At 38.9% G+C, this 16,116-nt stretch overlaps 1 protein-coding gene across 4 annotated transcripts in view; it reads right to left on the reverse strand.

Annotated features, from left to right (window-relative positions):
* Positions 1–15,850, reverse strand: part of LCORL (ligand dependent nuclear receptor corepressor like) — a 133,055-nt gene extending 117,205 nt beyond the window's left edge. For 3 of the 4 annotated variants that reach the window (XM_012807456.2, XM_023515330.1, XM_023515329.1), the window contains exon 1: positions 15,566–15,727. In XM_012807456.2, coding sequence (XP_012662910.1) covers positions 15,566–15,722 — 157 coding nt within the window. In that variant the 5' untranslated portion in view covers positions 15,723–15,727. Of the gene's footprint in view, positions 1–15,565 lie in introns of all 4 variants that reach the window. The other variant, XM_003793496.3, reaches the window with a different exon arrangement.
* Between the last annotated feature and the right edge of the window lie 266 nt (positions 15,851–16,116).

Raw genomic sequence — 16,116 nt, forward strand, 5'->3', positions numbered from 1 at the left:
AAAAAAAAAAAAAAAAAAAAAAACTAGCATATGTCTAAGACATGGTAAGTACTCAATAAATATTTGCTATCATTATTTCAAAGAGCAATTCTTGGTGCTTAAAAACTTATAAGACTACACATACACATATATATTATTAACTATGTAGTTTAAGGGGCTAAAAATGATTATTCACAAGAACAAAATATAAAGAGGAATGAAATTGATTTTAAATATTTATTTTTATTTTGTAACAATCTTAGAGAAAACATTTTAAGTATAGTGAGAAAAACTTATTTTCCCAACCATTTGAGAGTAAGTGGTCTATATAATGTCCCATCACTCTTGAATTCTCTAATAAGTATTTCCTTATAAGGGCATTCTCTTACAAAATAACCATTAACATCAAGAAATTAACAATGATACATTCTGCTTATGATATTGTGGTATCACTGCTCCTAAGCCCCTTCTTAGTGACCACTATAGGGCATGTGTGTACACATATGCACACATTTACCTCTGTATTTCCATACCTACATATATAATGAAAGCCATAAGTTCACAACAATACCTCATTTCCAATCTAACACTACAGATAGCACTCTAGTTTTCCCTACTTCCATATTTATAAGGCCCTTCACAAACAATGAGTAGCCTGGCTCTCACTTCCTTTAACATTTATTTGATCAGCCCCTCATGTGTCACCATTGTGGCTGTCTCCTCTTTCCCACATAGATAAACTCTCCTCACCCTGTCACCATTGTGGCTGTCTCCTCTTTCCCACATAGATAAACTCTCCTCACCCCTTTTGGCCACAACACCCATACCGCAGGTATATAATCTCTCATTCTGTTCAGACCCCCATCCCTCATGCCTGGCACCCCTCCTACAAGAATATCCTCTCTACCTAGCTCAGACTCTGATGTCATTTATTGTGCCAACCCTTCACTGAGATGCCTTCCTCTCCCATCCCCAGTCTCTGATACCTCCTTGTACTCTGATAACCTCCATGTGGGGACTCCCTTCTCAGCACACCTGGGCCTCAACAGACCACATAGGGCTGCAATCCTACACTAGTCCCCTGCTATCTGCTGGGGCTCTGAGACTCATGTAGGTTCACTTCCCATCCCAAACAGATGCCCTCCTCATCCTCCAACTCTGTTCCAGTCTGGATACCCCTTGCTTACCCATCTGACCCTCCTTCCATACCAGGCCACTGTCCTTCACAGACAGCATAACTGCTTGGGCTCCGACACCCTGTGTTAGTGCACCCTTCTATACACACAGACGTGCTTCTCACCTCTCAAAACTCCACCAACCCAAGTGGGACACCATCTTCACCCTGTCAGGCTCTGACACTGCACTCCTGCAGGACATGGCCTCCCAAACACCCTGCTTGGTAAGGACAATTACCCTGTTTGGTTCCACTTAATGATTTTAGTACTGAATTGTTCAGAAAAAGAAGAGGAAAGGGACACTAAAGAGCAACTGATGATATTTTGAAAAAGGAAATATAAGCACCTATAATTAGAACTAATTAAAACAATATATTTGTCAAAGTACATGCTTTTTTCCACTTAAAGAAACAGTATTCTTTTAAACGAATTCCTTCTAAATTTAAAAAGTCAATTAAAAATTTTGATTCATAAGGAAGCCTTATCTTTCTTTTCTAACCAAACATTCATTTTACATAAGTATCCAAAGGCCTATAAAAAATTTTAGTTTAAAAAAGAAAAAAACTCTACTAATTGTATTTTGAGAGCTTAAAAAATATAGCTGTTCCAAACACTAAAATTAAATACTTTTTAAACTATCCAGAACATGTAAGTTTGACTTGTTTTCAGTATAATAACATTTGTATTGTTTCCAGTATACTATTTGCAGGTGTAACCCTGCAAAAATTAAGCCTGATTGTTAGAGGCATAAAACTTTTTCCTTGCTCCTGGTTTCTATGAGCAACGATGCTTCAGAAGCCCAACCCGAACCTCTTTTCACTCCTAGGTAAGTAAAGTAACTTATCTGAAAGGTGATTTCAGAATGAAGAAATGAGCTATATAAAGGGGAGACATACCTGCAGAGAGTCACATTCTGCTGGGCTTCTCTAATGTGCCTAGGATTGGATGGGTAAATTGGCCTACGTCAGACCACTGGATTCTCCTACAAAGCTATTCGTCAAATCTGGCCTCGTCAATAATAGAAAGAATATTTTGCCTTGCATCTTTCTTTTATTTCTCAAGTTGTTCAGAGCCCAGGCAGAAAAGAAGGATGCTATTTGACAATACTTCAGCCATCCAGTATCTCAATATATTGAAGCAAAGACTGCTCATTTTCCCAGTTTTGACTTAAAAGGGCTGCTTTAATTTGAGCTTCTTAAAACTACTGCAAACAAAAAAGCCTCAAACCTGAACCAACAATAGATGTTCCAAATGAAAATAAGCTGACTTATCTGATAATACTTATTACCCATTAAAAAAAAAAAGCAGCTTCAAAGGCTCATAATTTCTCCTTATAGAGGCCATAATTTATACTTCCAGTCCTATTTCTTACTCCCACCCTAAACTCCAACAACCCTATAATGCTGAATATTTTCAAAATGTCTCATTATTTACACTTACTTATCTTTGCTTATAGCATCTGTCTACCTTACTTTCCTGCTACATCCTTTAACTCAGGGATCAACAAACTATGACCTAAAGGCCAAGTTCACCTATTTTTATAAATAAATTTTTATTAGGACACAGCTATGCTCATTTATTTTGCGCTACAACACAGGGGTGAGTAGTTGCAATAGAGACCAGGTAGCTCACAAATATTTACTATCTGGCCCTTTACATAGAAAGTTTGCCAATCCCTGCTTTCACTCAATCCTTTTCATTTTGAATCCTTCAAGTCAAAATTAATTTCATCCTCCTCTATCTCTCCATTATACTATACCAAATCGAATATTTAACATCCCTAATTATTTTGAGCTTTTTAAAAGCAAGGCGAACAGTAAGCTTTCTGACCCAACCCCACCGTTCCCACCTCTCTTGTAAAATAGAACTCCCACAAACACTTGCCTCATTCTTGGGAGAAATACTTTGGAAGAAGCTTCTGCTCTTTTCTCTACCCCTTAGTCCTCCCCAAGGAAGGAAGAATAACTATTATTGGCAACACCCTCATAGTTGTCCCTCCTGGAATGGATTTATGTTTTAAAAGTCATTTTTCACTTATGGCCAAGCCTCCTGCTCACTCTTACCAACAAGCAAATGGAATGGCAAACTCACTGGAATAGAGCTTCTTTGTATTTTAGAAAAGGCTTGTAGCTTCAGCTGTACTATCTTTGACAGGTTGGTAAGTTCAATTTAAGGATTTAGGGAGTAAGGAAGTCCAATGTCTAATTTTAGCCTCAGTTCCACATCAAGTTCTTCAATGCAACATCAACATTTAAAAAGCTAATAATTTTGATTACTGATTCCTAAGTCTATTTCCAATTCAGAAGCCAATAAGGATGAAACACTGAATTATACCCTAATTAACTGCCACACAGTAGGACGCAAGATATTTGCTAACAACAGTAAATTAATTGGGAAAAATATCATTCCTTTAAAATGTTTAACACACCAATGCCACACATACCATATCTTAGTAACTAACATGATTAAAAACTATTTTTTGAAGGAAAAAAAGGCAATAATTCTGAGTTGATATTCACATTCAAACCAAGCGCAACCTATTTCTTTATCTAACATAACATCTCAACATTTTGTTATCAGCTTTCAGCTTAATTAAGAATCGTGGCCATCACTGATCCAAAAATGTATTCCCCTTCTTACTTATATTGCAAATGGCATCTCTCATCTCATAAACAAGCATTCATAGACTCCTGATGCCTACAATTACTGCTCCATTTATTTGTTCTTCCTCAAAACATAGCTCTTAAATGAGTAGCTTACTAGAAATGTTATCGCCTTGTACATATCTTAACTGTGTTTCCCTGAAAATAAGGCACTTTCTTATATTTATTTTTTCTCAAGAAGACACACTAGGGCTTATTTTCAGGGAATGTCTTATTTTTAACTATAATACAACAATCTACATTTATTCAAATATAGTTAAGTCGTCTTCTTCTGGAACCTGACAGGGGGAGCCGATCTTGGCGGGGCTGGCGTTGCTGATGCGTGAACTCCTTTCCCCTAGCCATTCACATGTGCACAATAGGATGCCTGTGACAGCAGTTACCACTCGCGCACCTACGCAAGTGCCAACGGCTCGGACAAAGGAGCTGTGGCAGATAATACATATTCCAGTCTTCCTTACCGCTCTGAGCCAAAATGCATGGCGTGGCTATGCAGATATGCCGCATAGCAATGCCCATCACTAGGTCTTATTATTGGGGTAGAGCTTATATTTAACAAATGCATAGAAATCCTGCAAGGGCTTATTTTGGGGGTAGGTCTTCTTATGGGGAAACACGGTACTTTCTAGGCTATCACTGATGGCTACCATCTCCATCAGTCTGCTGAAATTTATCCAGTCAAGGTTACCTAGTAGAGAAACGAACCTTTTCCTGTTATACAGCCACATTAATTTAGCTATAATCAAATAAGGGCTGTATTCAAGAAACTTTAATTAGGTACACTTAAAAATTTACATTACTTTATAATAATCTAACTACAACGTAGTTACTAATTTCAAAAAGTTAAAACTATTTGTTAATCGTAAAATACCTTTTTAATGACTTTATTGTAGTTGCTTTTTGTTGGAAAGCATCCGAAGATTTGGTTGTAGCATGAAGGTCTATAGTTTCAGTTGATCCTCTAGATGGGTATCAGTCATTTGTGACCTTAAGGGCATCTTAATTTGGGTTAGATAAGAGAATGTAGGGTCACAGCAAAGAGTGAAAAGAAAGCAAGCATTTTTCAGGTATGTTGCTGAAAGTGTAGGTATTCTACTGTATTTTTCCATATTTCAACTGGGTCTTTCTTACCATCAAACAAGGACTTTAAAATGTCATCTACTATAAGCCCAATCAATTCCACCTAAGTTCTTTAGGTAACTTGGTGTTATTAACTAGGTGAGAATGAAATACTAATTTGAGTGTGATACCATGATTCTCAAAGTCAGTGACCTTTCATTGTATCCTCCAGTTAGTGGGTCTAGAACACTTATGTATTTTCTTTTTTTTTTTTGAGACAGAGCCTCAAGCTGTCACCCTGGATAGAGTGCCATGGCATCACAGCTCACAGCAATCTCCAACTCCTGGGCTTAAGCAATTCTCTTGTCTCAGCCTCCCAAGTAGCTGGGACTACAGGCGCCCGCCACAACACCCGACTATTTTTTGGTTGTAGTTGTCATTGTTGTTTGGCAGACCCAGGCTGGATTCAAACCCACCAGCTCTGGTGTATGTGGCTAGCACCTTAGCCGCTCGTGCTACAGGCACTGAGCCCAGTTGTGTATTCTTCCAATGATTCACATATATTACCCTGTTCATCAACAACCTTGGCTTACTGGGTAAAAAGTACACTCAAAATTTTCTTTTGAAGAATAAATTCTTAGGTTTCTTTGCCACATATCATAAATAGACTTTGTTTTACCTTGCAAAGAAATATTCAAGTTGTTTTGATTTGACTTGATATCACACAGAAATGCTGGATTCTTACAGAAATCTTCTTTCAATAATTCACATTACTAATTCAGTTCTTCATAAAATTTAACTATCTGTTCTTACAAAGATAAAGTTCTGGCTAACACCCATAATTTTGATAGCCAAGGTATTTTAGAATGATACAGCAAAATCCACATTGAATAACTCACCCTTCAACTTTAACAAATTAAGAAACTGACTATGTTCTGTTGCATTTGCAAGAATATACAAGTGATTGCAAAGTGTCACTTAAAATAGTACCTCTAGCACAGAGATTTTGCTGATGCAAGATACAATGAAAAGAAATGAGAACAACTACATCTGTTAATACTTTTTTTTAAATCTGTGCAATAAACCCTTCATGTTTTACTATCATGGAAAGTACACCTTCTGTACATACACTCATTAAACTGACCAAATTCAGTCCAACTTAACATTTATCTTTAAAGTTGTTGAAGATATCTGTTCCCAGTGTCTTGTCCTCAAGAGTGCTTAAAGCGAGATACTTTTCTTAGCAAAGAAAATCTTCTTTTGACCCAAATGAAATACAAAACCTGCATCCAGTCAGTAGGATCAGTTGATCTATCCAAAGCAAATTGATTAATTTTCCTTTTGAAGTATTGCATGAAGCTGTTCTATTAAGTTGAAGGCTACATGCCAGTTATGGTTCTCCTTGTAAGAGGCAGTTGTTTGTACTTTGAAATGATATCCGGGTCTAAGCATCCTAAAACTTCCACAATGCATTCTTTCACAATTTCTACAATGAATGGCGTCCCTTTTTCTTGAGTATGTAAGCTACTTTATGGCATTATTTCCAGATCTTACTGCTGCTTGAAAGAATAGTCTTTTCTTTTGTTTTCCATCTTTTAATTTCTGCAGTACAACCTTCCACACCTCTCCCTCTAATTTAAAATATTTGTGGTCCTTGTGTTTATAATGTTGACAAGCACTGACTTTCTTTAATGTTGATACATTATGAAGCAAGCAAATCATCTTATCTTTAGCAGAAACAATAGTATTGCAATTCACAATCCTTATTAAAAAGTCTGTTTTCTTCCTTTAGTATTTTTTTGGTCTTCCTTGACATGATGGACAGTTAAGCAAACAGAATTAAAAAATACTGTCGAACTGTGCAAGTATTCACAAAGTCCACTTCAAACAGAAACACAGTGCCCCACTGTCAAAACCTTACAACAGACTGGCCTACAAGATCCCCACAACCTCTCACCAACTAGCCTTGTGTGGTAGTGGCACCATCAGGTGGGGGAAGTTAAAACTAAATCATGAACACTGCAGCCATTGATTTAGCCCTCACAGCTTACTAATGTTTTAATTGTGCTGGTCAATCGGGGAAGGATTATTTTATTAAAACTTACTTTATTCTTTGGTATTTTAAATACGTTCACTTTAAAAATAAAAATATAAAAGATGAACAAAAATATATTAATAAAAATAATAGGATTTGTTCTGTAAAATTTAGGTTCAGTCAAAAGGCCACACTTAAGGACCTACATGGCCATATGTGGCCTTATGGCCACAGGTTCCCTACCTCTGATCTAGAACTTCTATCTTGCTAAAAACAAAGTACACTTCTCTGTTCTGTGGTACTGGACATCTCATCAACACATAATCCCTCCTTAATATAACATTCTTCTCTCCTCTTGGATTTGGTGATACCCTTGGTTTTACTACCTAGCCAATGGTCTTACTTTTCTGTGTAAAAGTTCAGTGACCTTACTGTGCAGTTCTTCCTCTGCCCAAAGAACGTTAAGATTCCTTAAGGTGTGGTACTAAGTCCTCTACTCCCCTCTAGTTACACCATCCCAGACCCCTAGGTAATCTCATCCATTTCCATGGATTTAAATATTATCTTTATGCTGATAATTTCTCAATTTATACCTTCAGCCCAGAAACCACTACAACATAAACATTATAGCATCTTTCATAAAAATTTAAAAGGCAGACATTTTGAGACATCATCTGTTTCATAGATCACCAGCTGTCAAAAATGAAATGACTTGTGTCTCAGGTTACAATGACAAAGGCTAGGAATGATCCATTTAGTCCTTTCTGCCACTTGTGGAGACTTTTTAAGTCCCTCATCCCATAACAGTTCATTATTTACACATGAAGACTAACTCAGAAAGTTACTTCCTATGTACACAACTTGGATATACCTGTCAAAAAAGAATTGGCCAATATGAATTAAATAGAAAAAGGTCTCAAATTTTTTTTTTCAATAAATACTTTTAAAAAGACTCTAGGTTGCAGGTAAATTTTAAAGGTGACTTAGGATTCAGGGTAGAAGGCATGACTAAAAAGATGAAGAATTTAGGGCAATGTGTGTATAAATTACGTATAAAAGAAGATGAAAAAGTTGCATTGTCCAAAGAAAAAACCAGACAAACAGAGAAGCAGTTAGAACAAGTAGTTGAATGTGGTCAGGAGCTTTTGCTAGGTGGGGGGAGAAAAGGCAAATGGGATATACTACTGTTTTGTAAACTGTCAAATCAAAGCAGCTATTTCAAACAATGACTTACCACTGCAGGTTATAAGTTAGATTGGATGACAATAAAACCAGAAAAGCAGACACTGATATATAAACCAGAATCTATTCTAAATCTGCCCAAGTGTTTAGCGTACCAGAAAAACAAACCAGGAGATACAGTAAAAAAGCAGTAATAATTTGGCAACAAATTAAAGAAAAAAAAGTGGAAAATGAAAAAGCAAATATAAGCAAGCAGGATGGGTTATCAATTTGTCAATGAAGGGAAAACAACATGAGAAGAAAGGAGGTAAGATACAGAAAAGTAATTCCTCATTCTAAGTTTTGCTTTCTAGCAAGCAAAAAAGCTCTCAAAACAAAATTTTTATTTAGCTTTACTTAAGAACAAAGTTTTATTCTTCAAATACAAAGATGACATTATTTTATTAATTAGTTTTCTAGGGAAGCAATAGGTTGGTTTCGGCCCATTCACATTCTCTTACCTAGATTCTATTTTGAAAAAAACCTTGAAAGGATTACTTGATTGCAGATTTAGAACTTTAAGTATGGACTCTAATAAAGTTAAGTGGGTCCCCCAAATTTTGAACCTATGACCTCATTGCTCTGTTATCTATCAGCCATGAATGTTAGTCACCAAAAGGAAGGAATATCTTCCAAAAAGAAAAGGAATTCCACTCATATAAAAAGTAGACTAATGAAGAAAAAAATCTTCACATTCGTGGTACTCCCCTTAAAACTACACTACGGTAGAAGAACTGAAGGCTAGGGATGAAAGTCAGACAAGTCAGAGGAACACAGAGGATATGTAACAGCAACTTCTCATAGGCATAGCTGATGAGGAAGAAGTGCACACCTGTAGCTAGCCAAGGGAAGTATTATGGACACAAACACATGACACTACACAGAGATGAGGCTATGACATGTTAAGTCTGCTCTGTGACCCATATCTAACATTTACAAAATATAAAACTCACACACTGCTTGATCCCAAAGATGGTAAAATGTTAACCTTCCTAGTATAAAATAATCAAGGTTTAGCTCAGTGGTTAGGGCGCCAGCCACATACACCAGGGCTCGAGAGTTCAAACCCAGCCTGGGCCTGCTAAACAACAATGACAACTACAACAAAAAAAGTAGCCAGGCATTGTGGCCGGCACCTGTAGTCCCAGCTACTTGGGAGGCTGAGGCAAAAGAATCGCTTAATCCCAAGAGTTTGAGGTTGCTGTGAGCTGTGACACCATAGCACTCAACTGAGGGCAACATAGTGAGACTCCGTCTCCAAAAAAAAAAAAAAAAGATCAAGGGTACACTGAAATTTCAAACCTTGAAATTCAGTGTATGCAAAATATATGATGCAAAATTCATCTATATGTCTATTTTACAGATAAATGTGGCTAGTATCATCCACCGACTCATCAGCATCACTGATACCATTTGTCCAATGCACATTATCAGATGGTACCACAATTTACATCATTTAAAACAGAAAACATATTTGCTAGCACTTGAAATGAATGTATGGTCAAAGATTTTGGGTAGCTGACCCACACAGTCCAGTCCCAGCAATCCAGATTTCTGGGATTTACATAGCAACAGTGACAAGATGAGGGAGAAATTAATGGTAAGATTAAAGAGCAGAAGGCAAGAAGCAGCCAAAACAAAATACCAAGTTGGTTAATAGGAAGACTAAACTAGAGGGTACATACCAACAAAGAGTAGTTTCAAGATCTAGTATGATACTGAGTTTTTTTAATGAACTAAAATTAAGTTCTTTGTATTCTGTTACCACATTGCCAAAAGATTACTTAAAATATAGGAAGGTGTCAAATGCCTTTTGGTCTGCTCATATACAAAAAGCTAGATTAGTCTAAGTGATATCCTAAGATTCTAAAACTCTACTATATTTGTATGGCTCTAGAACAGAGCTCATTTGAGCCCTTACTATCTTTTCCTCTAACATATCCCATATCTTTTTATAGTTCTATGGCATTACCACCAGAATCTATTAGCAAACACAAGCTCAAAGCTATAATAAACTGTATAAATCAATAATAACAGCAGCTAATATTTATTGAGTACCTTTCTATATGGAAACAAATATCAACGTACATTAATACAACTACTTTTAAGACAACCCAATTATTTCCAATTTCAGATAAAGAAACTTAAGTATAAAGAGGTAAACGACTTGTCCACACTGGTAAGTGGTAACACTAGGATTCAAACACAAGAATAACTCAAAAACCTATATTCTTATTCACTATTCTATACTACTGAATTAAAGGATTTGGAGAAAGGATGAATTAAGGCATATGTTTGGTTTTCGTCAACACATTGTAAGTGATATCATGGTAATCAAGAGTTGGCTAAAGTCACTACAAGTATAGAACTAAACTGTCCAGTGTAGCAGCCATTTACCACAAGTGGCTATTAAGCACCTAAACTGCGGCTAATAGAAATGGAGATGTGCTATATGTATAAAATACCTGATTTTGAAGACTCAATATTAAAAAAAAAGTAAACTATCTCATTAATAATTTCTATATGGATTAATATGAAAATAATATTTTGAATATAGCAGGTTAAATAAAATATTATTTTAAGGTGGCCACCAGAAAATTTAAAATTACATTATTTGGCTTCCCCTTTATTTCTACTGGACAACATTGTTATGTAGGAAAGACAGTGAAGTTTATAGAACAATTCTAACCTAATCTTTGCCATTTTGTTTTGCTGCTGTGACCTCAGACAAAATAAGTATAGTATCAGATTCTGTACCTGGAAAATAGAATTTAAAACCAGTCCTAAAACCTAGTGCTCAGATTGTTTTATCTATACTTATTTTCCACTCAAAAGAATAATGGCTACCTTGGAGAAACAGCTGACGCCAGAGCTAGAACAGGTAAAGTAAGAGATGAATCTGGAATATCTTGTTATAGCAGAAAAATGCTGGAAACAGTTTGATGAGGCTCCCATTGGCCAAACCTGGGACAATTTGAGAACCAAAATAATGACAGCAATGGATTTAACCACTGAATAAAATAAGAATCCATGAGTTCATACTAATAAAAAGAACTGGCTAAATAAAGGAGATGAGACTGTTTTATGACAGAATGGCAACTAATAATTATGAAAGAAATGAAGTTAGAAAATCATCAATGGATACTTAAACTTATGGAGGATGAGACTATGTAAATATACTATTCCTCAAATTGCATATTAATTCCAAAGGGATAAATAATAACTTTCAGGAAGAAATATGATGACTACTACCTTAACCCAAATTTTCAAAGTTAACATTACCAATGTTGGGACAAACCAACATCATGAATCTCAAGATATCATGTACTGAGAAGGACAGAACATCTCTTCACTAGTATTCCTGCCCCCCCCCCCCAAAAGGATAGCCAACCTAATCATGAGAAAACAAATTCAAAATGAGGGACATTCCACAAAATAGCTGCCCTGTACTTTAAAAAATGTCAAGGTCAAGAAATACAAAGAAAGGCTGAAAAGTGTTCCCAATTAAACAAGACTAAAGAGACATGATGACCAAATACAATCCATGATCCTGGAGTAGATCCCAGACTGTGGGGGTTAAAGGAGAGAAAGCTTATAGAGAAAATAGACAGAACTTAAGTATAGATTATAAATTAGATAGTAGTTTTATATTAACATTAAATCTCTTTGTTTTAATAACTACACTATAATTAGGTAAGACAGTGTTCCTGCTTTTAGGAAATATACTGTAGAATTTAGGAGTAAAGCAGTATGATGTCTCCAATTACTCTCATATTGCTCAAAAAAATACATACATGTGGATATAGAGCAAAAATGATAAATAGAGCAAAATGTAAAACTGGTGAATATGGGTAAGGATGTCTGAGTTCCTTGTACTATTCTTCCAACTTGTAAGATTAAAACTTTAGCAATATAGGGTGGCACCTGTAGCTCAGTGGGTAGGGCACCAGCCACAAACACCCAAGCTACCAGGCCTGGGCCAGCTACATGACAACTACAACATAAAAATTGCCAGGCTCTGTGGTGGACGCCTATAGTCCCAGCTACTTGGGAGGCTGAGGCAAGAGAATCTCTTAAGAGTTTGAGGTTGCTGTTAGTTACGACACATAGCACTCTACCAAGGGCAAGAAAGTGAGACTCTGTCCTAAAAAAAAAAAAATTAGCTATTTTAGCAATTAAAGCTTTTTTTAATTGGCCTATGTCGCCATCAAATATTCTAATAATCTATATATATACAAGTCCTGATAATGTTTTAAACTATACTATGCATCCTAGGCCTTATGGTTTTTAATGTAATGGCTAATCAAATACTAATTATACATTTCATAAGATTCAGGACTATTATCTGTTATAGCTCAATAACATATTGAGAGCTAGAATTTACTATATCCAATAAATACTCAAACATTTGTTACATGAGCACAGCGGAAACTATAGCAAAGTGAAGGATGATTATAGGAAACAGTCAAATTATAATAAGCACCACATTGAAAATACAGCTATTAATTAGGACAAAAAGCTTATAGAACAACACTTCATTAAAAGGAAAAATCAGGAATGAATCAAAGAGTGGTCAAAATCTAAGGTAAAGAGATAAGGGCTACAATTAGACAATAGTAAACACCTCTTTCCACATCAATACTTAAACATTTTAGCTTTTCAGCTAATTACAAGTAGTCATGACAATTAAAATAACTTTCTTCCCCTTAATATTAAAATGTTATATGAGGTATAAAATGAATTAGATTACTAGAGTTAGGTTAAGAACTGAGATCCAAGCCTCCACTAGGGGCTCAATATTAATTTTCTGTACAACCCTGAGATGCTATCTACAATTTCCATATCTCACTTATAACTAAGACTTTTGAATCATTTTTTCCCCAAAGGCAAGAAGGATATTTTATAAAAATTATTTCAAGTAATAAAAGCCCTGAATATTCAATACACACACAATAAATTTATCTACGTATATGTACGTTTGTTTACACAGATATACACATGCAAAGGGAAAAAGAATATGGATTTTTATAAATATGCTTACAAAGTAATGAACATAAACATATTAACAGCAAAAAGTAACTTAAAATAATTGAAAAACTACATTTCATCTCAATTCACACTATAAATAAGTACTTCACTCCTATGATATTGAAAAAGCCCAATCAACAAGTGTATATATACTTTGGTAAAAAGGACTTTATTGTTTATTTTAAAATAACAATGACAAAAACAAAGTATGAGATGGCTCTTAGTAGGTTTCTCCTGACTAAGTCTGGGACTGTGTGAAGCAATTCCAAACTACAACAGGAACACAAGAGAAAAGGTTTTCCACAGGGAGTACCAAAAGTATAACATAAAGATCCGGTATTAACTCAATTTTCAATGTCTCCCAAATCTTATCTGAGTATCCAACTACATAAGGCAAGAAGATATTTTAGTTTACTTTTCCATTAAATCTGATTTTGTGTTTCATTTAATTAAAACTTGACTGTTTTTCAAAAGTACATGTATTTCTGTGATGCAAAACCATACTTATCTAAACAGGCAAGAAATGAGAAAAAACCCCAAATATTCTAAAATATAAAAATTGAAAGAAATCCTTAAAACACTGTGTGCTTTGACAAAACAAGTGACAGCGTGAGCTAGTGTTGCAAAGCTGTCAAGCTACCTGATTCTGCCCGAAAAAACTCAACAATTTCTAAATTGGTTTTCAGTTAAGATCTTTACATAAATATAAAAATGGTCTCACTCTGCACATAAGACGCACAGTAACAACATTCAGCTTTTAAAAAAAATATATAAAGATACTATGAGGGTTTTTTTTACACTATTAGCTAAAATCCACTTACGAAATTCGACTAAAAGCTATTTCCTATATCTTTTCCTTAGAGAAGACCAAAATACATTTGGTAAGGGGAAAACAAAAACAGTAAACTGCTTAAACATTAATCAAAGCAATCTTCTTTCTGGTACATGTTCCTAGTAATCGCATTCTGCAGTGCACATTTGCGACCTGAAGCTGTACTAGTTAAACCTACTGTGAGTCCTTTCCACTAGTGAGAAAAGGAAAAGGAGCTTAAGGTATGGTTAATCAAATAAATCTGGGGGTGGGAGGCGAGGAAGGGGTGCCAGGTGGCGAAGGAACACATAAAAATAAGGTAGAGAGTTGTTTCCCTAAGAAGACACTAAGGTTACTCCCCAACTCCAAATTTCACGCGCCAGCAGACAAAGCTGCTGTCACTGTCCACTCCTTACACAATACAACCTTCCGTTACACTTCCACCCATAACCCCCTTCCAAAACAAATACCCACAACACGCCCCATCCCGTAACCCCTGTTAGCCCCTCTATGCCCACTAAACCAACCTGCTGGATAACAGCTCCAAGCACACGTCTCACTCAGGAAAAAAATAAAAACAAACAAAAAAAAAGCTACTCCAGCAAGGTGGGAAGTCCCGCCACCTCCCAACGCCCTGAACAACCCACAGGATGAGGGACCCAAGTCCAGAAATTTGAAACAAAATGATTCAGACCCCACCAAAAAAGACGATGGGATTGCAGTTGAACCGGGTGGGAGGTAGGGAGGACGACGCGTGTGTGTGCAAGAAGAGTCCATCACATGACAGCGAAAGAGGACCAGAGTCGTCGTCCCGGCGCCCCCGGCGGGGGAGGGGGGGGGCGGAAGGGTGCCGTTGCTATGGCAACACCCCCCATCCGTCCAGACTTCCAAAGAGGGAGGAAGAACTTCAAATCCCAACCGTCAGCGCTCGAGCGGCTCCTTCCTAAAGGGGGACACCCCGCGCCGCCTCCGCGGAGCGCGAGAGGGCAGAGTTGGGCGCCCCCGCCCCTCTGGCTACGTCCTCGCCGCCCCTCGCCCCTCGCCCCCCGCCGGCCCACCCGCGGCCCCGGCCTTGCAAGCGCAAGGGGGATGTCTCTGGGTCCGGGTCCCCGGGTTCTCGGCCGCTGGGTCTGGCCCGGCCCCCGGCGGCGAGAAGGGGGTGTGTGTGCGCTCGGCGGGGGCGCGGACCAGCCCGCCTTCCTCCCGCCGCCCTGCCCGCCGGCTCCCCTCCGCCCGGCCGCCGACCCGCCGGGTGCTTCCTCCCTCCTGTCAGGGCGCACAGCGGGCGGCGACCGGCGCCGAGGAGTTTCGGGGAGAGCGCGAGCGATCGGCTTCCCCTGGGGCTCGGCGAGCGGGTCCGAACTAACAGTTCCTGGGGAGCCCAAGAGCTGAGAAGGTGGAGGAGGGCGGACTGCGCCGGGCGAGGAGCCCCCAAGACAAAAGGCGAGCGCCGGAGCCGCTGCCGCTCCCATCTCGCTCCCCCATTGAACTGACCCGAACGAGAGATTCAACTAAACCCCTCAGCCACAAACTCCTCGGGCTACGGCAGCTGTCGCCGCGCGGAGCCTAGGGCCCCGGCCCGCGTCTCTCTTACCTACACAGTGCATGAGGCGGTGGCGCCAAGAGTCGAGTTCCCGCCGGAATCCTCTCCTCTCCGCCGCGCACCGCGGGCTCCGGCACTGAGCGGCGGCGGCAGCGGCGGCGGCAGCAGCGGCGGCGGCGGCGGCCATTCTCTCTCTTCCCTTGTCCATCTGCGTCCCGCGTCACGCGCCCTCATTTACATACGAGCGGCGCAGGCACGAGGCAGGGGCGCGAGCCCTCGGCGCGAGCCCCGGAGCGCGCGCCCCCCCTCCGGAGGGGGGTTGATTGACACGTGTCACTACCTTCCCTCTGCCCTTCCCTCCGCCTCCCACCGCTCCCTCAGGGAGAGGCGGGGAGGGGGTCGGAGGAGAAGGAAGCAACCTGCAGCTTCCGCTGACCCCGCCTCCCAAGCCACGCCCCTCTTCCCCTCCCACCCGAGTTTACTCAGGCCAGCCAGCCACACAGCTCCTGCCGCCCGCGAAAACCCTGAGCGGGAGCAAGAGACCCAGAGCCCCGCCAGGAACCGGCGTGCTCTTGGAGCCAACTAGCAACGCCTCCCTTAAT

The sequence above is a fragment of the Otolemur garnettii genome, unplaced genomic scaffold, assembly GCF_000181295.1.
Source record: "Otolemur garnettii isolate 467f Iridium unplaced genomic scaffold, OtoGar3 scaffold00069, whole genome shotgun sequence".
Lineage (NCBI taxonomy): Eukaryota > Metazoa > Chordata > Mammalia > Primates > Galagidae > Otolemur > Otolemur garnettii.